Source organism: Podarcis melisellensis (genome assembly GCF_964234715.1).
Source record: "Podarcis melisellensis genome assembly, chromosome: 1".
Lineage (NCBI taxonomy): Eukaryota > Metazoa > Chordata > Lepidosauria > Squamata > Lacertidae > Podarcis > Podarcis melisellensis.
The window spans coordinates 64,210,142-64,234,510 of record NC_138528.1 but is presented as its reverse complement, the minus strand read 5'-3'; the positions used below and the strand labels follow the sequence as shown (position 1 = coordinate 64,234,510).

Here is a 24,369-nt window from a genome sequence, read left to right as displayed (position 1 = left end):
AGATGCAAAATCTTGGGGAGTGTGAACCAGGCACCCCCCCCCCCCGCATGTGAGCGCCTGTCAGCAGTGGGGACTGGATGAGCATGGAGGGCTCCCTCCATGAATTCACCCAGCCGCTGCAGAACACGCGATTACCCTCTGTGCTCTTGTCTTCACCTGGGCACCAGCAGGGGTGGGGCAGGGTGTGAAAGGTGTTCTCCGCCCCCCCCCAAGTAACATTTGAAGAATTTTAAATTAGAAATTGGCAGGAAGTTTATAGAAACTTCTTTTACAAAACAATCTTCATGTACATGTGGGAAAGGATAGGAATTGTGCTTCCTTTTAAAGTGCAATCAATGCCCATTTGTAAATCATATCTGCAATCTGATAGAGAGGGAAGTTTTCCAGCACTTACTTGTCGTTTTGGCACCAAAAAACGTTCTGTAGTTCCAAGCTTTTAAGATACAATTTTAATCTTCTTTGCCTGCTTTTGTAATATGATGGCATTTTATTTTGTGTTTACATTTCAAAAAAAAATGATTCTTTAAAAATGCACTGGGAATATGATTGAAGGGCAGTACAAAAATACCCACAGATGCCAATTCATTATATCTCCAATACGTAAACAGCAGAAATCAGTGCATAAACATCCAATGTATATGCCATATAATGTCTAGAAGAGTGTCTAGTGGAGTGTTGATCAGCCATGAGAAAACGAAATCTTTAATGTCTTATGTGTGGATTTTAGGTCACAACAGAGTGCCCATTAGGACAACAGAAGACTTCTCAACCACTCTCAGAAGTCAGTGCAGCTATTTTAAAGCAGAGCTCACAGAACACTGAAGAAAAAGACTGGAAATCACAAAATGTCTTCATAAAAACACGAATTGACAATATTGAAAGGTTTCTGCATTTAAAAAGTTTTGGCCACCCAAGAAAGAGAAAGCATGAGGAAGCTACAGAAAAAACATTAACAGCAGATAAAGCAGAAGCATAATGTAATTGTTTTGATAAAGTCTTTGGTGACATATATGAGCAAATGTCATGTATTAAGAAAACTGCTTTCATTTCTGCAGGTTTGTCCACCTTAGTTTTTTTAAAAAGAATACTTTAGAATAGCTATTTCATTTGAAAGTTACCAATTAAAGGTCAGAAAACACCACATTTATAAATATCATATGACTGTCCTACTTCTTTATGCCAGAATATAAGATCTTATGATTATAAAACAGAACAGGGGAACAGGATTCATTCTGGTTTAAAGTTTATTGCTTTATCAGCCTGTAGTTCAAGTTATTTTATGTATTTCAGCCAATTAGATATTTTCAATAAAAAGTTCACAAAATTAAGTTGAATGGTTTAATATAGCTGAGTTTCCATCCAATACAAACTAAATATTACATCAAATAATCAGGTATCCGACAAACTAAGGAGACTGTTTTTCACTTGATTCAAATTTAGTTTCCAGAAGTTAAGTGTATCATACAGCTGCTGCCACTGCTGTTTTCCAAAGGTTCGATGTGTGCTGTGACTAAAACAAATGTAAAAGGAATTGCATCAAAGTTCTGCTTTCAAAAAAAGCACCATATTTTCGGTACATATGTATTCAGAAAAAAGTAGAACATAAGATGTGAAAACAAGACTTTATAGACCAGCTAGTCTGGTATTCTGCAGCCTTCATCAGTACTTAAAAACCTCAGACAAATCTCATTAGTATTCTTACCACTGTTTGGCCATTAAATGAAATGTGCTGGAAAATAGGACTCTTTCATTAAATAAGCTAATCACATTCAGTCTGTGCTTTAATAAAATTATGATAAATAGCAACTATTTAACTACAGGCAACTGATAGGAATATCTTGCGTCTAGTAAAAATATTAAACAGATGTTTAAGTGCTATAATTAGCACTGCACTAAGTTGCTTCACAAAAAGATTTAAGACTCACCTGACCACTACTTTTCTCTGTGTTTGATCAATTTTGCAATGCACCATCTTTGTCTTTACAGCTGCAAAGAATAAATAAATTATGATGAATTTCTTTTAACATGTGTTGAAACCCTGACTGATAAGAGCTTCAGTAATCCCCTGGAACTGAAGTGAATGCAGGGATGTCCTTTCAACGGGTGTTCAATTTTTGTCATTATACCATGGCATGCAGAAAAAAGGGTTACGGGGAAGCATTTCACAAAGCCTTGCATAGTGCTTTATATGTAAGAGAGTACAATGTGCACTTTCTACAAGGAGGTTCTCACTGGAAATCACATGCAATTTAACAAAGAGCAACAATTAAAAGGTGGATTTCTTAATATATCACAAAACAGTACAAGAAACACTGCATAGCCAACTATTGCATTCAAATTGTGGTTACAACAATAAAGCAATCCTGTTTGCTATCCGCACCAGGGTGGAATACGCTCCCCTTCCCCTTGTCAGCTCCATGCTGGCATACCCGAAGAACCAAAAAATTGGGTCTGGATAATCTACAAGGGACCCTACCCCAAAATGACCCAATTCAGGACTTTACACTGGCTACTGGATTATAGCATGGGCACCGTTTCCACCCCAGTGATGATGCACTTTACCAAAAGAAGCAAAAAGGTGACTGTAACATCCTAACTGCCTGCTTCAAATCATTAACTGTTGTACAGGTTTTCAGTACCAGTAAAGTTCTTATCAGCCTGCATATAGTATGATCGTATAACCTCTCTTACCATCAATAACAAATGCTTCAACATCATCAGCTCCAACCTGAAGTTCCTGCTGCATAGTGTCAAATGATATTTCCTTGTTTTCCACAGCCATTCCCATAAAGGTGAGCAGTCGCATTTTTGCCATGTTCTGTTCATGCAATAAACCTGCATTAGAGATCACACTACAGTGTAAGTTTTTGCTAGGAAATTGTTGATCCACATCAGGCAGTTAGATACTTTTTGGGAGAACTGCATTGCAAAATTCACAGTATAAAAACTGACGGATTACAGTATTATGTTTGGATCTTTAATTTATTCCAAGAGGTGTGGATAAGGTCAGTTTGCATTAAGAACGGAATACAGGAGGTGAAGATAGAGAATGAGTTTGTTTCTTCTTGCAGAATAGTAGGCCTATTTGTTCAGGATTGAGGGTCATCCTCCATTGTCACCTGGTGCTGGCTTCTGTTCTGAGCTCAGCAGTGGCAGAGTGCTAGATATGAAGTAATATTTGGAAAACCAAAATGCTTCCAAGAAATCTTAACCATTGTATGAAAAACAGTTGGTGCTTCTGTGACTGGCTGCTTTTATGCAACTACCGTATTTTTCGCTCTATAAGACGCACCAGACCACAAGACGCACTTAGTTTTTGGAGGAGGAAAACAAGAAAAAAATTATTCTGAATCTCAGAAGCCAGAATAGCAAGAGGGATCACTGCGCGGCAAAAGCAGCAATCCCTCTTGCTGTTCTGGCTTCTGGGATAGCTGCGCAGCCTGCATTCGCTCCATAAGACGCACACACATTTCCCCTTACTTTTTAGGAGGGAAAAAGTGAGTCTTATAGAGCAAAAAATATGTTAATTTTTTTCTTTGCACACTCATCTAGCAGATGTTGCACCAATGTCAGGACAGAGTTAGTAGGTGTGATCCTACCGCCCCTTTCATCTATGCAGCATGGAAGAGATACTAAGTACCTAACATACTACTTGCACCCCCCTACACACCTCAGTTAACAATCCCCTTCTATAGTACAAGTGAGACATACTGAGGCAACTGTGACCTGCCATCCCCTCTGCAAGAGGTTCACTTTCCAAGTGTCAACTCTTACGGTCCTTAATTCTTAGGGTAGGTACAGAACTGATTTCAAAATACGTTGTAGGTTTATGGAAGACACATGTTCAGTTTCTTGTTGATATTACTCATTCCATATTATGACCAATTTGTATTTTATGCATTCATTTCATGGGAGGAACAGAAGATAATATGCCATCTTGTTGAATTCTACAAATGCTATTGATTGTGAAGTTCTTAGGATACAAAAGTGTGATGTTACAGCAGTTCTCCCCATCTCCTGAGGCGGATGGGAATTCTAGTCCTAAAACATCTGGAGGGCACCAGGTTGGGGAAGGCTATAATACAATATGCAGCAATACATGAAATGGCCAACAAAAAATAAGTTGGTGTAAATTTACTTTGTTATTTGTTTTTTACAAAATAGTTGAATAACGTTTCTGTAAAATAGTCTCTTTAAAGTTTCAGACATTGGAAAAGAAGTATGGATGAGATAACCTGAACACTCAACAAATATTTATGTTTGGAATTAATAACACTGTTAGACTAATAGAAGCGCAGGGAAGCACATTACTACCAGACATAATGTTGTGTTAATTAGCAGTAATTATGATGAAGGCTATTTATCTGGCACCAATTCAACAAAAATGTGATCATCATAACTCAAGCGAATAGGGAGCTTCAGAAACTATAGCTAACTGGTTTTAATGGAAATCTACAAGCACAAAAAATCAATTAGTGCTCATAAACTCTAATTAACAAATGCAAATGAGATGTTAATTACCCTGCTAAAGTAAAAAGGTTGCCCATACTACCAGATTTAAATGTGAACATGTTAGGGCGATTCACAGTTGACACATGATAATACAACTGTTGGCCTAACTTGTCAGCATTAATAAAACAACACATTGTAACAAACTGATGCCACCTGTGAGAGCTTTTGCTGAATAGATGATTTAGATTGGCAAGCCTTGTTATTAATTTTGAAGAAAAATAAAATCAGCAGGGGGATAAAATAAGGGAAAACATTAATTTGTAAAAAATAGAAAATATTTTTAAAAGCATACTAGCATTTAGAGTATTACTTCCAATACCATAAAAGTTTTTTAAAAAACCCCAACAATTTGGGCTGGCTTAATCGGTTGGCCCAAAAATAATTAGATCTGTTCAGTGCTATTCTCCATATCTGAATGCATTTCAAATACATAAAAAATACATTATTTTCACACACAGACAATGGATGACCAAGTCATACTCAAGAGTAGATCCACTGAAATCAAAGAACCTAAGTTACTTAAATCCATTTATTTCAATGGGTTTACTAGAAGTATACTAGAAGTAGATTAGTTGGTTCAATCCATTGCACAAGAATTTGTTATGTTTATACTACACCCAAATGAAACAAGTTGCCTATGAATGCACTTGATTGGCACAATCAAATCTATGGTAACATCCTAGGAGAGGCTCCATTACTCATATTTTTAAAAAAATACCTGATATTTAATGAGCACTATAGTCACATGCATGCTTTTATAATATTCAAGCAGTGACTATATCAGCTACCATAAGTTGAAAAGCTTTCTTTGTTTTCACTAAGAAAAATAATATATTTCTCTTTCTAAAATTTCTATCTTAAATTGAGGAATGTTCACCTTTGTTTTCAGGATTCTACCTAGTCCTAAAAAGATTTGTATGCTTTAAAGCCTATTACCCTTTTCTTTTCAAATAAAATTAACCTCCATTCTGGTCACTATTTTTTTAAACCCCAATTTTATGGAAACATTTATTCATTACCAGTATATCTAAACCTTAATGTCATAATATAAAAGCTTGCATCATTGAACAATTTTTGCATTGTCACTGACCCTTGTCCTAAAATGCTGCAATACAGAAAAAGTAATTTTCATGCATGCAATAGCTTATGAACCAGTGCTCCTTTGAAACAGTCAATTACACATCAATGGGGGAGTGTCAAAGTGTTAATTACTACTCCTTTCTTTCCACAGTGTGTAAATAAAGAGGCTGCTGACATTAACATTCCATCACAAAGCTTCATCCTATGAAACATATTAACTGGGACAGAATGTGGTTTGCAAGGTTTAATGCATCCGCAAAAAGATTAAGCTTGCATAAGAACACTTGCAAGTACTCAATCTGATTGTACTTCAGCCTTGTTAGAGGGAGATGTGGTTGATTCACATCATGATCCTACAACAAGGGGGTTTGGTTGCTCCTCAAACAGCACCTCGCCCATGCAGTAGCCTGCATGTTTCTCTGCTGCACAATCCATTGCCAGCTTTGTGTAAATGGGGCTGCCCCCACAAGGCTTGGTAGGTCATTTATGCAGCACTCTGGCACTATGTCGGGTTTCCCCCTCAACACTCATGCAGCACTGTTGATAACTGCTGCTTGCTCAGTGCACAGGTGGAGTATGTGACCAACTGAAGAAAAGCAAGAAGACAAGATGGAGGCTATCTTCACTCCAACAACAGGGCTCTTAATCATTTAGACAATAAACACTGGGAAATCTACTCTCTCTACCTCTCATCTATGAATAACGTAGTGGATATAACTTGGGAGTGATGTCAGAATTCTCAAACTGGCTATTTTCAGTTTAGAAATGCAGATTCAATAATAATACAGTGGGACCTCTGGTTGCGAATGGGATCCATTCCGGAGCCCCGTATGTAACATGAGCAGAACGCAACCCGTGTCTGCGTGGGTTGTGATTTGCCGCTTCTGCGCATGACGTCATTTTGCGAGCGGCGAAACCCGGAAGTAACCATTTCTGGTACTTTCGGGTCACCACGGGACGCAACCTGAAAACGCGCAACATGAAGCAAACGTAACAAGAGGTATGACTGTACCTGCTCCCACAGGATTTACTGTTCCTGTGACTTTCCAAGTGGATGCTTGAAAACCACAGTTCAAACACAAAAGACAGCAAAAGAAAAGCATTCAATTCAGAATGAATAGTCGCTAAACTAAACTGTATTCTGATACATTTTTTGATATTATGTAACTAAAATCACACAACTGGAAAGAAAGCCCTATTGTGGTAGAACATAAGCACCCTGGGAACAACTCTCCTGCAGATCAGTAAAGCGCCTGAGTGCCTTGGAGTGTGGGATCCATTCCAAATGGTGAAGGAAGGAGTGGACAAAATCTCAAAGAGGACTGGAGAACCCAAGAAGAAACTTTAAATGCTGAGGCCAGGGGTGGCAAACCACAAGTTCAGGGGCCTGATCTGATCCCTGCTCCATGCAGCCAATTTTCCTGGCTCCTTCAGACCCCATACATTTTGGAGCTAGCAGGGGCTGGGGGAACAGGACTGGAGTGGGTGAAGCCCAGTGCCCTGATGGGGATGCAAATTGCCCCTCCCTGGTCATGAAAGCAACCATTTGGTAAGCGGATAGCGCATAGCTGTCAACCTTCCCCCCTTTTTTTTTTTTTTTTTTAATAAATATTTTATTAGGTTTTTAATAAACAAATTTCCACTTTCAAATACATACTTCCATAAATCCAATGGACTCCCCCCATCTCCCGGGCACTGCATTCCCTGTGTAACCAAAACCTCAGCAATTTGTTAACTTGTTTTATACATAACAATATATCTTCCATTTTATCGTGTTATCTGATGTGAACATTTCAATACAATTGCATTAATTTTTAATTTCCACACAATAAAAATATTTCGTTACCTTACTTCTGTCTTATAGTGTCTTATTTATCAATTCAGAAATTTGCCGATACTGAAGCTATACCTTCCTAGAGAGGAGCATTTTTTAACATTCATACAACTTATAATGCTTTTTCAAATAGTCCTTAAATTTTTCCCAAACTTCCTCCGTTTCTTCTTCTCCCGAGTCTCGAATTCTGCCAGTCATTTCAGCCAGTTCCATATAGTCCATCAGCTGCGTCTGCCATTCTTCCAATGTGGGTAGATTTTGTGTCTTCCAGTGCTTTGCCAACAGAATCCTCGCTGCTGTAGTAGCGTACATAAAGAAAGTTCTATCTTTCTTGACCATCCTCTGGTCTACCATGCCCAGAAGGAAGGCCTCCGGTTTCTTAGGTAAGGTGAATCTCAGCACCTTTTTTAATTCATTATGTATCATTTCCCAGAAGGCCTTCACTTTCGGGCAGGTCCACCAGAGGTGTAAAAATGTCCCTTCCTCTTCCTTACATTTCCAACATTTATTATCGGACAGGTGATATATCTTTGCAAGCTTGACTGGGGTCATGTACCACCGGTATATCATTTTCATAATGTTTTCCTTCAAGGCAGTACATGCCGTGAATTTCATTCCGGTGTTCCATAACCTTTCCCAGTCTTCAAACATAATGTTATGCCCCAAATCCTGTGCCCACTTTATCATAGAGGATTTGACAATCTCATCCTGTGTGTTCCATTTAAGCAGCAAGTTATACATTCTCGAAATTAGCTTAGATTTTGGCTCAAGCAACTCTGTTTCTAGTTTCGATTTTTCCTCCTGGAAACCCACTTTTTTGTCTGCTTTAAAAACTTCCTGGATTTGAGCATAATGCAACCAATCTCGCACCTTGTTTTTTAACTTTTCCATACTCTGTAACCTCCATTTATCTCCAATTTTTTCAATTATTTCCCAATATTTAGGCCAGTGGGCCTCCATATTGAGTCTTTTACGTGCTTTGGCCTCCATCGGTGAGAGCCACCTCGGAGTTTTACTCTCCAATAAGTCTTTATATTTTGACCAGACCATGAAAATTGCCCTTCTGACAATATGGTTTTTGAACAATTTATGAACTTTAACCTTGTCATACCACAAATATGCATGCCACCCAAAAGCATTATCAAATCCCTCCAGGTCAAGGACGTCGGTGTTCTCCAATAGAATCCAATCCTTCAACCAGCAGAGGGCTGCAGCTTCATAATATAACCTCAAGTCCGGCAGGGCAAACCCCCCTCTTTCTTTCGCATCTGTTAGTATTTTAAACTTTATTCGGGGCTTTTTGCCCTGCCAGACAAATTTAGATAAATCCCTCTGCCATTTTCCAAAACATTCCACCTTATCCACGATCTGGAGGGACTGAAACAAAAATAGCATTTTCGGCAATACATTCATCTTTAGAGCAGCTATTCTGCCCAGCAAGGAAAGTTTTAATCTTGACCATGTTTCCAGATCTCTTTTTATCTCTGACCAACATTTCTCATAGTTATCCTTAAATAAATTCAAATTTTTGGAGGTCAAGTGCACCCCTAGGTACTTTACTTTTTTAACCACATTTAGTTCTGTTTCTTTTCTGAACTCCTCTATTTCAGTAGTTGTCAAGTTTTTTGCTAGAACTTTAGTTTTTTGTTTATTCAGCTTGAATCCCGCCACCCGACCAAAATCAGAAATTAATTCTAACGCTCTTTTAGTACTAGAGGCTGGCTCCTGTAATGTCAATACCAAGTCGTCTGCAAAAGCTTTCAGTTTATATTGTTTCTCTCCGACCACAATTCCCTGTGTCAACCGGTCATTTCTAATCATGTTCAGTAGCACCTCCAGGACTGAAATAAACAACAGAGGAGATAGAGGGCACCCCTGTCGTGTCCCTTTTTCAATTTTAAACTCCTCTGTCACCACGTTGTTTACTATCAATTTGGCTTTTTGTTCTGAATAAATTGCTTCTATTCCATTTTCAAACCCCCGCCCTACTCCCATCCTTTCCAAATTTTTCTTCATAAACAGCCAAGAAATGTTGTCAAAGGCCTTCTCCCAACCTTCCCCCTTTTTGCAGGAAATTCCCTTATTCCAGCGCCGTTTCCCGCTGCTATCCTGGATTGTTAGATATCCCGTAGAGTGTCCCTGGGACAGGTGAGGCTGCTGATCCCTTATTTTCAAATCTGAAAGTTGACAGCTATGGGATAGCAGCCATTACTCCCCCCTCCTCAGCTAATCTGTATGCAGCCTCCACATGGCTGGTAAGGGGTAACTGTGCCCACAAGGCAAAAAAGGGTACTCATCCTGGAACTAGACACAGTCAGCAGAGCAAGTGTCCAGTCACAGCACCTCCTTCTGAGTAGCTGAGCTACATTTATATCACAGCCATATGTGTTGGGTACACCAAATGTGCATTAAAAAAGAAAGAAAAAAAAAACTTACCAAGAGAATCAATGAAGTCCTTGTTGTTCTGATAGAACCGGACATAGGATGCTAACTTGGCACTAACAAAAATTGTCAAAAGCTACAAAGAAAGAAATTGTCAATTGTGAGAACACAACAAGATATGAACATGTCTAATTTAACAGATGTCTCCTGAACATTTCATTTAGAGAACAGAACAGAAAATACCGGTTGAATTCAAGCTGCCATGGTGTACAGAAGGGGTAGGACACTTGGGGCCCTCCAGATGTTGTTGGACTCAAATTCTCATCAACTCCATTGGAATGCCCAATACTCAAGGATGACAGAAGATAAAGTCCAACTGCACCTGAAGGGCCACAGATTGCCCGTCACAAGGTTACCCCATCTTTCTCCTCCTCTGCAAAGATCAGAATGAGCATGAATGCTTCTACTTTCCCTTTTGACTAAACCAGTTTCCTGCTACGTACAAATTATTGTAAACCAATTTTTTTTTTGGGGGGGGATACTTTCCAAAAGCAGACCATAATTAACAGCCCAGTTTATTTTAAGTCTAGTTAGCTAAAACCAATTAGGATCAAATCTTGGTTTGATTTCTTTTAACTAACTAGAGTTAAATGGGAAACTTAAGATGGTCGTGAGCCACTTGTCCTCAACATCTTATTCAAAAATATGTTTCTATTGCATGAGACTGTTGGATGCTGGGGTAACTGGGGAAGTAAAAGTTAAATTGGTGTCAGACTGAAAGCATTTAATGCGATGGAGACTGGGCAGGGTGTTTACCCCCCCCCCCCCGTACCAAGAGGAAATTACAGCAAAATAGTCCACCAGAAGCTAATCAGCCCCCTTCCAAGCTCCTCCCAGGCAAAACCTTTCACTCTCTTTTTCACGCTCCACTGATGCATGCAGACTGGTTGCACGTTTAAACATTCAAAAACAAAATTAAAAATATGCATATGAAGACAGAACCAGGTTAGAGAAAGAACTCAATATTTGATGTCAACTATGTCACACCCACCCCACCCTCCCCCCAAGATACACTGGTCTCACTTTTCTATTTACTAATACAAATTCATATTTCCTGTGCTTATGCTTCTGTAGGGACTAATGCTGAAGAAAGAAGTACCAGTAAACTTGTGGTATCCCTTAGCTACCGTATTTTTCGCTCTATAAGATGCACCGACCATAAGACGCACCTAGTTCTAGAGGAGAAGAACAAGGAAAAAAATGTTCTCTCCCTCTCTGCGCAGCGCCTCTCCAGCAAAGCGGGAGGAGAAATGGAAGGGGCTCCGTTTCTCCTGCCGCTTTGCTGAAGGGGTGCTGAGCAGAGAGGGAAAGCTGCGCAGTGGCTCTCCAGTGAAGCCAAGCCAAGACAGCAAGAGGGATCGATCCCTCTTGCTCTCCTGGCTTCAGGGATAGCATCCCAAAGCCTCCTGAACACAGCAGAAACACTCCTGCTGCGCTAAGGAGGCTTCGGAAGGCTATCCCTGAAGCCAGGAGAGCAAGAGGGATTGGTGCGCACCAATCCCTCTTGCTCTCCTGGCTTCAGGGATAGCTGTGCAGCCTGCATTCGCTCCATAAGACGCCCACACATTTCCCCTTACTTTTTAGGAGGGGAAAAGTGTGTCTTATAGAGCGAAAAATACGGTATGTAAAAATACAACAAAAATCTGTATGGGGCGGTATTGACAAAGGTGAAAATCCCCAAACATATTAAGACCCTGAACCGGGGAGGGTGGCCCTATCAATTGGGTGGGAAGAAGGAAATGCCTAAGTGCTACTGGTGAAATTAAAGAATTTAATACAATTGGGATTGAGCACAAGTGGGTTCACCGCTACACCCTCCAAAAATAACCCAGCCCAATGAGGTCTGAGCAGGGTTGAAGAAGAAATGTGAGGTGAAGAGGATAAATGAAATGGTCATCCAGAATCCGGAAGCACTCCAGATTACAACATTTTGTTGTAGAGGCCTACTTCTCTCAACTCTAATTTAAATAAGATGGCTTCAGTAACTATGTTTAAAGTTGGTCTGTCTGAAACAAACTGTAGTTAATGTTGACCACAATTTCTTGATCTGAGCATGGCAAGCTGTGATCAAACAAAAGGAAAATCAAAATATTCTAAGCTACTCCTTCCAGAAGCTAGGGGTGAGGGGAGGATAACTAGCTAGCTCAAGGCTTATTTCCTAATGGTTCACATCACGCTAAACCAAGGGTTAGCATGACATGCAAACCTAGACACTATAAACAACACAATGCAAAATAACTTATGTGTGATGAAATCCCACTAAAATGGTCAAGCAATTTTATCTCACATGCAGCATGCCAAGTGTTTAATATTTAAGTTTAGAAATTAATACTTACATCATGAATAAGTTCTCCTTCCAAAAATTTGACTGGTTTTAAGGTGAGAAGGTGATCAAAGAGAAAGGTATTAGGATCCTTTAATGCACGGACAATACACCTATTTAGGAAAGTAAAGTGTAAGGAAGAAAAAATGCATTTCTAGTTAATTTAATAGCTTTTTTAAAAACCATTCTGCAAAAACAACCTCCAAATCAAAGTGTATTCCAAAAACACTTGAACAGTATTTACAAATACAACATAAATACATATAAACACATTGGGTTAAGAGATAACTAACAAAAGCAGCATAAAAACTAATCAAAGTTGAGTGTTCTCTTTAAGAAGCCTGGGGGGGGGGGAGAGAGGGATTTGCCTAACACTGAAAATGTTATGGGATGTAAGGGGAAAGAAGTGGTGTGCATCTGTAACACCTATATATAAAAGCAAGCCTGCCCAATTGTCTTCTTCCATGACACAATTAAATATGCATCTATATTTAGGGATGCCTACCAAACTTTTAGGTCTACGTTTGCAGGAACATTCACTGAAAACAAAAGGCTATTCAGAACAAAATCTTTTCTCTGTGCTATCATTGTCCCAAAAAGGTGGGGAGTCTGGCTACCTAGCTGTGTGGCTGGCCATGAACCAGCCCCAGACAACAGTTACGTATATTTTATTGTAGTTGGCTTTCTGCTTCACAGATCAAGTAGACTTACAGTAAAGTATTAACTGCTTTTCATGCAAAATGGAGGGAACTGGAAACCAACAAAAAAATTGCAGATTGATCTCCTTTCTATACCAAATATTAGTTACTCCACATTCCTCCTGTACCTGCAAGGAGACACTTTCCTCCTGCCTGTTACACTTGCATGAACTGCAATTTAACCCTTCCCCCCACTACTTTCCACCATAATAACATATGACTCACTGCTGCTACTACCTGGAAGAACTACCAAAGCTGGTATTTCTCCCTACTGCCCTTATATAAACCTTTCCAAACTGCCCCATTCATAACAAACCCAAACCAATGGCAGCTACAACAGGAGTCCAAACTAGAGTATGTTTTCTTTAATATTATGGAACATCTCCCTGTTTGAAGAAATCTATTCAGTGTATAACTTAAACAAACAAACAAACATAACCCTAACAGTAGAATAGTTTTTTGGGGGGGAAGCACCCTTAAAAAACACATCTACATAGTTTGCACTTTTCTCTGAGGTCCCAATAAGCAGCAGAGCCAAGTGCCCTAACTATGCATCACTGCAAGGGCAGATGAACTACAGAATGATATTGGAAAGGCATTTTACACAGTCTCAGATAATGTTTAAAAATGTTGATGATGCATTCAACTGGTATTTTCTACAAACATTAAGATCTAGACAGAAGTCAAAGAATTGCCGTTTCATGCACACAGATTCTGCGTCTGGGCAGAAATTGTAAAGGAATTGGACAGGAAACGCACAACTGTCTTAGACATGTACTTCAACTGAACTTTTCTTCTACTCTAGACAAGAAGGTTATTTTTATACCAACAGGTCTTGGCCATCACTAAAATACAAACAACAACAACAACAACAAAACCACTTCGTAAAAGTAAGAGGGTGACATTTAGGCATTCTAATGTGGGAGATATTTTGTACAGTCGTATCTTGGATCTTGAATGCCTTGCAACTTGAATGTTTTGGCTCCTGAATGCCGCAAACCCGGAAGAGTGTTCCAGTTTGCGAACGTTTTTTGGAAGCCAAACACCCAATGCAGTTTCCGCTTGAGCTGCGCCCTGGTTGTCAAATGTTTTTGGATGTCGAACAGACTTCCGGAATGGATTCCATTTGACAACCAAGGTATGACTGTATTCAGTTAAGAATCCCTGCACATCCCACACATTACTGGTTGTGCTCTCACCATCAGCAAAACGTTTTAGCAAAACCCCTTGGCATTCATCTACAAATCTGAAGTGGCAAGCAAAGTATTTGGAGAGTGGGGAGAGGAATAAGAATTTAGCATGTTTGGGGCTGCATTTCTTGTTACTGAAACTTTCACTGACCATTAACACATGAAACAATCCTAAATGTAGTTTGTAATGTTTACATTACCTGTGAGCATCAACTCTGGCTTGAGAAGCATTGTCCTCTGTGTAACTTCCCAGCAGCTCTACCATTACTTTTGCTGCATTATCACTGTGGGCAAGAAACAGTACTTCCTTTTAAAATCATTTCAAAATGTACAAACTTAGCGTAAGGGGAGAACTGATGGATCAGAACAAAGACCTAACTAAACCAGCATCCTGTGCTCACAACCAGATGCACATGGGAAGGAACCGAGTGTGACAGCTCTCTGCCACTCAACAGGCATTCAAAGGTATATATAATCTCCGGTTCTCAAGTAGTTCATAGCTTATGAACTTGCCTCAACCCCTGTCCAAGTCAGCAATTATAGCAGGCGACAACTGTTTTGCGTGGGGGTTTGCTTTCCTGAACCCCACACATGTCAGCAGAGCACGTGCAAGCCCACTCCGCCCCCAACCCACCCCCTTTTACAGCCACTTCTGGGGTCGGTGTGATGGTTGCACATCAGTTGCATGCGTCTAAGATGGTTGTTGCTTGTACTACATGCAGTAGTTAAAGGTAAAGAGACCCCTGACCATTAGGTCCAGTTGTGACCAACTCTGGGGTTGCGGCGCTCATCTTGCTTTATTGGCCGAGGGAGCCGGTGTACAACTTCCGGGTCATGTGGCCAGCATGACTAATTCTGGCGAACCAGAGCAGCACACGGAAATGCTGTTTACCTCCCCGCCAGAGTGGTACCTATTTATCTACTTGCACTCTGATGTGCTTTCAAACTGCTAGGTTAGCAGGAGCAGGGACCGAGCAACGGGAGCTCACCCCGTTGCGGGGATTTGAACCGTCGACCTTCTGATTGGCAAGTCCTAGGCTCTGTGGTTTAATCCACAGCGCCACCCGCGTCCCGTACATGCAGTAGTTATGTTAGAGCAATTTCCATTGCTTAATTATACACTGTGTGAGTAAGTGCTTCTTATTGTTTCTCCTGAATGTTCCAACATTCAGATTCATTGGATGACCCCAAAATTCTAGCTGTATGAGAAAGGGAGTATCAAAGGAGATGGTCAGATAGTTAAAGGCACTGTGAAGCTATGATTCAAATGAAAAGTGCACTTGAAAGGATGTAGGAGTTTTGACTGTCAATGGTACCAAAGTGGTAAAACAGCTACATAGTCATTCAGTCTCAGGGGTCTCTCTCTCTCTTTTTTTAAATAGAACTTTACAGTATATTTTATACTTTTAAACTGATAAATTACCTGCCAGTTACAGAATTTTCTCTCTTAGGTGGAAACATCTTTACACGACTTACTAGAACACATCTGGATACAATCATTAAAAAGCAAAGTAATGCTGAAAATTGTATGAAAATCAAGGAGCAGATATTATCAGGAGTGGGGAGGGCTTCACTCTTCTGTTACTGAAATCTCTATTCTCAATTACTACACTTATAAAGTACAATTTCTTACTTCCACTATCTTGCTCCTGAGAATGAATGTAATTGAAACGACACAATATTGATGAAGGGCAGGCTATAAATCTCTTGGATAAAAGGATAATAAAAGTCAAAGAAAAAAATGTTACTTTCAAAATTAGAGTAACTCATATTATGGGAACAGTGCATTCATAAAATGGTGGGCTTGTTTTGCTTTTAATTGGCTTTTGAAAAAGGACAAAAACATTAAGTTATAAAAGCACAGCTTTCATACAAAAATCAGCTTTATTTCCAACTATATTGTGCTATTACCACTACTTCAACATTGAGGGTCTTCTTAAGACTAATCCCAATGTCGAGCGCCATGTTTCTGCATTTAGCACCAGTAATTCTCAAGACCCAAATAGAACAGCTTAGAAAAACAACATAATTTCATATTATCATAATAAAGCACACATCTATTCTTTAATCAAAACAAAGGCATATCTCCATTTTTCTTAAAGCCCCGAAGTCTATTTTCTTTACTAGCATAGTTTTTTAACAGTCCTAGTGAGACCTTTGCTATTTTAAGATTTTGTACTGACAGCTAATCACTATCACCATCAAGTTTGACCTGGAAAAAAGTCTTATCAAGCAGTTCTGTAAAACTTCACTATAAAAAGAACAGAAGTAGGCTGGGGTGAGTTCTTGTGTTTTCTTTTCTTTTTTTAGTTTGCACTCAGAAGGGAAAAACCATCCACATTACGGTTCCAGTAAAGACTCCAGAAACATCAGACTCTGATAACTGATTAATTGTGTGTGTCAATAAGAAAGTATAGTATATACCTGTCTCACTTTTTGAACTCGGTCTATATGGAGAAACTAGAGATCAGTTTCTTCTGACTAAGATAATCCATCATTTTTGGAGTGTTCCACTTGAGCAATCATTAATACTCACCTGTCCTCCACCACTTTAGCAATCATTTCAAGCAAACCCAACAGAGGAGAGAGACCTCTGCCCCAAGAACACTTACCCATCTTCCCCAATGTTCAGGTAGAGAGAAAAATCAATCTCCTTTTCACCCCACTTCCACCCCATGAAACAAACATGGACGTGGAGGAGTGTTTTAAAAATTACTCCGTTCTCCTCTATGATGGCTCAACAGTTTACAGTCTAGCATTTAATACCAAAATAAAAATATTATTAAACATAAATTGTCATATGCAATCTAAGAATTAATATCTGTACCATTCAAATGAGAACAAGCAGCCCTGTATATTAAACACACAATTGAACACGTCATACAAATTTAAAAACAATAATTGAAATGGTAAATATTTCAGTGATCTTCCCCTGCCTCAATGAATTGTGCCAAAATTGTGCCAAAACTGTTTGGCACAGTACGTGGTCTCAGTTACCTCTTTTTGCAATCCACGAGAACATCATAGAGCAGCCGAAGAAGGGTGTGCTTTTTCTCCGTGGTAAGATTCCAATCTGAAATCCATTTTCGAACCTATAAAAGATTTGACACAGAAGGCAATGACTTTTACTACTGAGAGAAGTTATTTCAAGTTCAATTTTTGAAAATGCAAATATTTTAAAACTCAGAAGAATGTGAAATTATGAAACTCTGTTCTGTGCCTTACTCAGGAGCAGTAATCATTAATGGAAATTTCCCATCCATGCTTTACTTTTCCCTTAAGGGAATGGATACCCTCTGTCTTGGGACGCTGGAGTACAAGGCAGCACTCCAGACAGGCTTGCATAAAGCAAAACAACGTTTGTTATTTTTACAATCACAATTTGGGATTCCCTTAATCAAGAAGGGGATCTTGATTATGCATCTTATTATGAAATTCTTATGATGTATTTTGGTTTGTTGCAAATCTTATTAATTTTTAAGGGATTCTTTGTTAATATGCAAATACTATTCAACTGCTTACCTGCTCCAGTTCAGTTGGAATGTACCGTATAGCTCCACAGCTGGAGGCTACTTTAAGGAGGCTGCAGTAGACTGTATACCTTGAAGGGGTATTCTTCTCCATGCCATGGAAGAGATTACTCAGTCTAAGGAATAATGACAAGTCAATTAATTTCCAACATTTGTAACGTATTAATGGACACACACTGCACATCTAATGTACACAGAAATAAATACAAGCATTAAAAATGTTTAAAGTCATCACTTCTGCCACTATTAAGTTCAACCAAGTTTCACTCAGGCTTTTAACAGTCTCATTGTTATATTGTGTGAGCCAAAAAGGACTTCTGTATATGCCAGTGTTTCTCAAACCTGGTTCCCCAGCTGTTGTTGGACTGCAAATCCCATCATTCCTAGCTAGCAGTACCAGAGGTTAGGGATGATGGGAGTTTTAGTTCAACAACAGATGGGGAACCAAGTTTGAGAAACACTGGTATATGCAATGGAGCCCTGCTGAATTCCTCCTGATTTTGCTGTCCTGTGGCAGCCCTATTCCCACCCCCACCCGTATGCTACAACACAAATTATACACCACTGCTCAGAAGCTGACGGGGCAGTAGAGGGAAAAGTCAGGAAAGCCCCACTGAGCAACTGGAACCCTGCTTGATTTTCTATGTAATTCACTGAGATATTTTATTATTCACGTTTAACTAATACATGCAGAAATATGAAAGTTGCATTATCAGATTCTAAATCATTGCCAATACTTGCCTTCAACAAGGACATTTGCCTGATCACCAGCAAACAACAGTGGTTTTTAACAGGCAAGTTAGAATTCCCTTGGGCTGGATAATGACAACAGGTCAGGCATGCCTAATTATCCATAGGATTTCTGAAGCTGTGTGCATTTTTGCAAAGGATCACAAGGGATAAATTGTGGCTTATGTTTGCCTAAGCAGCAGAAGAAAAAGGTTTTGCCTTAAGTAGGCAAAGGGGTTGTGTTCACCGCTGCATTGAGCAATGATAGCAGGAAGAGCTGTAGAGCAGTTAGTAGGAATAAGAATCTCAAAGAGTAATTTTGTTGTACTCAAACAGGGCTGGGACGACAATATGGCATGGAGAGGTCAGCATGGATGGAAGAGTCCTCAAGCTTGAGAGTATATTGCTAACATCTAGGAAACATGAGGAGTTGGGCTGAAAGGGAAGCTGTTCTGCTTAACCGAAGCATTGGAAGGAGAGGGATTTAAAACTAGACATATCCATTGTAGCATATATCCACATTTGCCTAACATTCCCTTTTAAAATGTGTCATACCTGTATTTAGCAGCATGTGGTGCAAAAAACCTGGTGGCTTTCAGAGCTTCTATTTAAGTGTTGCTTTTAATAAATTTGCTTACTCTGGTATGTAAATAAAATACTGAATAAAATCGATGTGTCTAACAAGTGTTTATTTGCTTAGGTTCCACCTCTCTCTTCTCTTTTCCAGCAGTACAAAATTATTCCTACACATGCTTACTCAGAGGTGAGCTGCACAAATTCAGTAAGACTTTCTTCCAAGTTAATGCACATGGGACTGCAGCCAAAATCTCTTTTAATAGTATGTATGTTTTGTACTAGTGTACAATCTGCAGTGCATCTTCAACCGGATAAACTTGTACTTTTTCTTTTTTTAAGAATACAAAGCGTGATGGCAAGTAGCTGCCCTTAACTAGTCCCAGAATGACAGAGGCACCCTATTTATATCTTCTGGCAGGAGATATAGAAACATCAAGTCAAGGACAAATAGACTGAAAAATAGTTTCTACCCAAGAGCTGTGGCCTTTTTGAATGCTGTAACTCGATAGTGTGACCTGGGAGTTTGATGGGTGTGGGTGTGGGTGCGGCTGGAATGTGGTTTGTTTGGTTGTTGTTGTTGTTTTGTTTTTGTTGTTTTTAAGGGATGGCATCCAATTTCGTTGCACTTGTGCAATGTTGCACTTGTGTAATGACAATAAAGAATCTATCTATCTATCTATCTATTTCTTTGAATTCCACACCGTTCCCAGACCGCTGCTTCTAGTGCATCTAACTCAAAGCATTATTGTGGTGAGATCAGATTTACTTGTCCAGGGGTCCTTTACCCTACAACTGATTGGAAAACACTAATGACTGGCCATCAAGCCCAGACATAATTTACTGACCCACTCAAAGATACTCTTAATACATTCTGCCAAAAATCCTGCTTCTCATGGAATAAAAAGAATTGTGGTACAAGACATATTTATTCCATTCAATCACCTAAGTCACTTACAGCTGCAGTCTGAGTGATGGTCGTTCACCTTCCCGAAATTTGACCAATTTCTCACACAGACTTTCAATCAAAGCTTCTTGTTTGTCAGGTTCCAGAATAAGAAGCAGAGATACTACACTGTTCATCACACTTTCAACATCTATATTGAAAAACAAAAACATATTTCTGTAATGAAAAATGTGACACTGAATTGTTCATTGGTAAGACTGTCTCAGCTTTACATGGTTAATACAGCATACAGAAAACCCTTTCTAGACTAATGGACCAATTATTTTTTTTTTGCAAACACCAACAGTAACTGTGGCATGTTTACTTGACTTCCAATTTATTTATTTATTGAATTTCTATATCACCCTTCATGCAAGCATCACAGGGCAGCTTAAGGTATAAAGACACAAAAATGCATAACAAAAACTGAAACACACACTCCCAGTTTAAAAGGCCATAGATACATCCATACAACTCTTTTGTTTTTGTCTGAAGGGTGTTGAAATGAAGTATAAAAAATTACAATGACTACTTTGATAACTGGCATCAGACAAAAATCTGTTACACCCCTGTCCTCTGCACAGCTGTGGAAATCAGGACCCCATTGTTAATTATACAATGTATGAATAATTAATTATACATTGTGTGAAGAAGCACTTGATTTTTTTCTGTTTGAAATTGACTGCTAAACAAATTCATTGGGAAATGTCAGGTTCTACCCAATTACTCCACACTATTCATAACAGTATGTTTATCATGTTCCACTTCAGTGTTCTTATTTTTCTAAATAAAAGCCTCACTCTAGCCTTTGACTTAGATTTATCATCAGGTAACCGACAGGTAGGCAGCTGTGCCCACTTGTAAAACTTGGCCCCTTGTATACAATTATGCCCTAAAGGAGAACATTTCACTTTTCTAGAAGGCAGATAATTTAAAAGGAACTAGATCACAACCCTAGGTCAGATGCTTATCAATAGCTTCCTAAATTATGCAAACACCAACCTTTATCATCATCCCTCAGGCACACATCACATGCTTCAATGATCTGAGCCAAGTCAATATGAAGTCCACCTTCAGAATTTTCTTCTGATATCTCAGCTCCCTTAGATTTCAGGTAAGCCCTTAGTTCTGCAGCCTTTTGAAAGGAAAAAAGCATCTATAAAAATAACATCCTTTAATCATATTCCTCCTAGTAACATCATAAACATACAATTATGATCATCCCGTTTACTCTTTGTGACTCTACGCCGATGCTGTGTTAAATAGCTTAACTCCAAAGCTCCCACTACTTGATCTCATTCCTCCTAGCCATGTAATAAATATACATTAAAGAATATGTCTCTATTCTTCCTGAACAAGAACTACTAACACATACAAGGCAGGGAGAGTAGTAGTAAAGGAATATGATCAGATCAGCCTTCAAACAAAGCCCTTCATGGGGCTCTCTATATTATACAGCAGGGGTCAGCAAGCTTTATCTTGTCTGGGCCAGATTGGTTCCATGGAGATCCCACTGCGGGCCGGACCGCGCATGTGATTTTTGGCATCTGCGCGTGCACAAACCCGATTTCCGGTGCCGTGGAAGCGAGTCCTGAGCTGTGTGCAAGCGGGTAACTCAGTTCAGGGGTGGCTCGTGGGCCAGTCAAACAACCTCCGTGGGTCGCTTCTGGACCATGGGCCTTAGGTTGCTGACCCCTGTTATACACATAGCTGTCAACTTTTCCCTTTTCTTGAGAGGAATCCTATTCAGAATAAGGGAATTTCCCTTTTAAAAATGGGAAAGTTGACAGCTATGGTTATTCAGCCTGTAACTTCTCATTCGATACATGTTGACAGGCAGAAATATTCACTTCCCATCGTGCTCTTAAGCACAATCCCTGGGCGGTTAAGCGCCACTAGAGACAGCGGGGCTGATTCAGCGAGAAAGGCGCCCGGGCAACCAACCTCGCAGGAAGGGCGTTTGCTAGCGAGGCCACAGCGGGGGGGGGGAGGGGCGAGCAGGTGCAGAAAGGATCCGAGTCTAAAGGCCGGACGAGGCCCCAGCTGGGCCTACGAAGCTGCTAGGAAGCAAAACTCCGCCAGCCTCGGCTTCCTTCACGGCAGAGGCTGGGAGCACTTCGCTTCTAAGCGGCGCTTCGTAGGGCGCGCGCGGAACCCGTGTATACGTGTGAATGAGGTTCCACGAGTGATTTCCCCCCTCCTCCGCCCTCCCTAGCGGTGGCCTCCGGCACCTGAGGAGACAACAGCTGCCCTTCTGCATTCCGGGAGGGGCAGCGACGGAGCCACTCCCCATTCTGACCTGGTCTTCCTCGGTTATATCGATAAAAGCCGGGACGCTCATGGCTACAGACGGCCTCTCTCGCTGCCCCGAGCACGCTCCCCGGCCGGAAAGGAAAGCGACCACGCCCAGTCACGCCGCTTCCGCTTCCGGGGCACAGCTGACCTCATCCTGCTCCCGGAACGGCAGTTGCCGAGCGCGCACGCGCACTCCCTTCAGCTGAGGCTGCAGCTAAACTCGCCTTAACTGGAAGCGTGCCCGCCCCCAAGTGCGCATGCGCCGTTCGTGTCCCTCTCCTCGGATTGCAAGAAGGCAGGAGTTGTCCCGGTTGCGATTCTTTGTGAATCGAAGGCTGGATGACGCGTCTTTCGCACCTGCTAACGAGCGCCGTAATCTCGAGTTGTGTGCGTGCAGTCCGTGCAAGATGAGAGCTTTTCGGAACTCAGGGTAGCAGCAGCTATTCAGAAACCTAAAGTTTTCTCTGTGCGTGGTGCAAATGTATTTGGATTTTTTAAAGAACAGTCACTGCCCTCCCGTGTCCATGATAGACCCGATTCTTAAAGCGAAACAGGGAAAAGGGAAATCGAGACGTTCACGGCTCACTCTTAAATGTTAGCATCGGTGAGGATAAGGTAAAACCCCTTTGCCAGTTCGCTAGGCAGCCCTGGAGTGGAAGAATGCAGGAACCCCCAACACGTCATCAGAGACCACAAGGATGAATGGATCAGGAAGGTTTTTGTGGTGGAATGTGGCTGCTGGAAAAGTTCCTCCCCCAGTTCTTGAGGACTATAAACTGGAGAAGAAACTGAGCACATCAAGGGCTCAAACGGAATCCATCCCCCAACTATCACGTTGGAGATTATGATAACATTTTCATGAGGGCTACGTGTTCATCCGCTGTCTGGCAGGGGCTTCACTCACTCCTCTTTATGATGTGAACTGCCTGCATGTACAGATTTAGAACTGATATAATATTGTCATTTCTGTGCGCTCTGTTTTCCATGGGTGTTCCAGAATCTCTTCAGTGGATTAGCTGATTAAAGGCTTTTATGAGAAAATGCTTAAAGCCTGTATTCACTTTGCCTTGCCTCCTGTGCCTCCTGTTTTATTATTTACTTCATATACACTTAGCCGCTTAACTTAATACTTTACAAGATCACTTACAAAAATCTGAAACATTAAAACTTAATGTTAAAAAAAGGAATAAAACCAGAATATGGACTATCTCAATGGGTCCTCCACCCTAGCGGCATGAAGTAGATGAAGCCCTCAACTTACACGGGGATACATTCTGTGGACTGCGCTTAAAGCTAAAATTGTGTATAGACAAAACACATTCGGTGCAGTGGCGGGTGGGATTGCCAAAGTCTTTTTCCCTGCATACATTTGCACTTTCCACTCCCTTTTTAATTTTTACAATTTTTTTGCCAAGCATGTAAAGCTGAATGCCCACATGTTAAATGTGCATAAATTGCAGGCTTACTGTAGCCAAAACCTCACCAGAGCATAAGCTACCAATGATAATGGACCAGAGCTGGCCCAGCCATGAGGCAGGTGAGACTGCTGCTTCAGGTGGGTGCCCCACCGCTTCTGCCATCAGTGGAAAAGCACTGCTGCCATTAGCACTGATTTTGGGTAAGATTTCACCCCAAAATAGTGAGAGATCTTGCAGAGTACAAAAGATCTCACAATTTGGTATCTGGCAGGGGAAGAAACCAATAATAAAATAGAAGTTACTAACAGACTCTAAAGAAAGAGGTGACTTCTCCTTGCCAGACTTGAAGTTATATTATGAGGCGTCCTGCACCTGCTGGTTGCAGGATTGGATTTTATTAAAAAATACAGATTTACTAGATTTGGAAGGTCATGATAATAGGTTTGGGTGGCACGCATATGTATGGTATGATAAAACAAAAGCATAGCACTTGGTAAGAACATCAATATACGAGGTATGGGACAGATATAAAAACTTACTAGAGAGGAGAAACACCTTGGTGGCTCTCTCCATTAGAAGCAATATCAGTTAAAAAATTAAATATATGAGGGGATTGGGCCACCTATAAAGACCTGTTAATAGAGGCAGAAGACCAATTAAAACTGAGAAAATTTGAAGATATAAGAGAAATGCTAACAGATTGGTTACAGTATCATCAATTAAATGATGTTTTTAAAGTAGATTAAAAAAAGGGTTTTGATACTGTGAGATCGAGGTTTGAAATAGATCTGGTGGAAAA

The 24,369-nt window shown here is 40.3% G+C and overlaps 2 protein-coding genes across 20 annotated transcripts in view; one reads left to right on the top strand and one right to left on the bottom strand.

The window, feature by feature from the left end:
- The window catches only part of CCDC73 (coiled-coil domain containing 73), a 73,289-nt gene extending 72,202 nt beyond the window's left edge, over window positions 1–1,087 (top strand). For all 18 annotated transcript variants that reach the window (XM_081927219.1, XM_081927224.1, XM_081927221.1 and 15 more), the window contains one exon: window positions 728–1,087. In XM_081927219.1, coding sequence (XP_081783345.1) covers window positions 728–976 — 249 coding nt within the window. In that variant the 3' untranslated portion in view covers window positions 977–1,087. The remainder of the gene's footprint in view (window positions 1–727) is intronic.
- A 139-nt stretch (window positions 1,088–1,226) lies between these two features.
- Window positions 1,227–22,315, bottom strand: EIF3M (eukaryotic translation initiation factor 3 subunit M). 2 transcript variants are annotated; one of them, XM_081927405.1, is made up of 11 exons: window positions 22,157–22,315; window positions 20,860–20,992; window positions 19,870–20,008; window positions 17,602–17,725; window positions 17,077–17,171; window positions 14,280–14,363; window positions 12,205–12,304; window positions 9,863–9,944; window positions 2,692–2,835; window positions 1,926–1,986; window positions 1,227–1,510 (listed from the first exon to the last, which is right to left on the bottom strand). In XM_081927405.1, the coding sequence occupies exons 1-11, from the start codon at window positions 22,196–22,198 to the stop codon at window positions 1,390–1,392; spliced, it is 1,125 nt and encodes a 374-aa protein (XP_081783531.1). In that variant the 5' UTR covers window positions 22,199–22,315; the 3' UTR covers window positions 1,227–1,389. The 2 variants fall into 2 exon arrangements, with proteins under 2 accessions (XP_081783531.1, XP_081783532.1); XM_081927406.1 differs by having other exon boundaries at window positions 22,089–22,275.
- Window positions 22,316–24,369: the final 2,054 nt, after the last annotated feature.

Coding starts and splice junctions, on each gene's coding strand:
- EIF3M (XM_081927405.1), bottom strand. CDS start 22,198: ATGAGCGTCCCGGCTTTTATCGATATAACCGAGGAAGACCAG. Junction 1,987..2,691: donor TGAAGCATTTGTTATTGATG/GTAAGAGAGGTT, acceptor TATTCTTTGCAG/CTGTAAAGACAAAGATGGTG. Junction 1,511..1,925: donor CAGAGAAAAGTAGTGGTCAG/GTGAGTCTTAAA, acceptor CATTTGTTTTAG/TCACAGCACACATCGAACCT.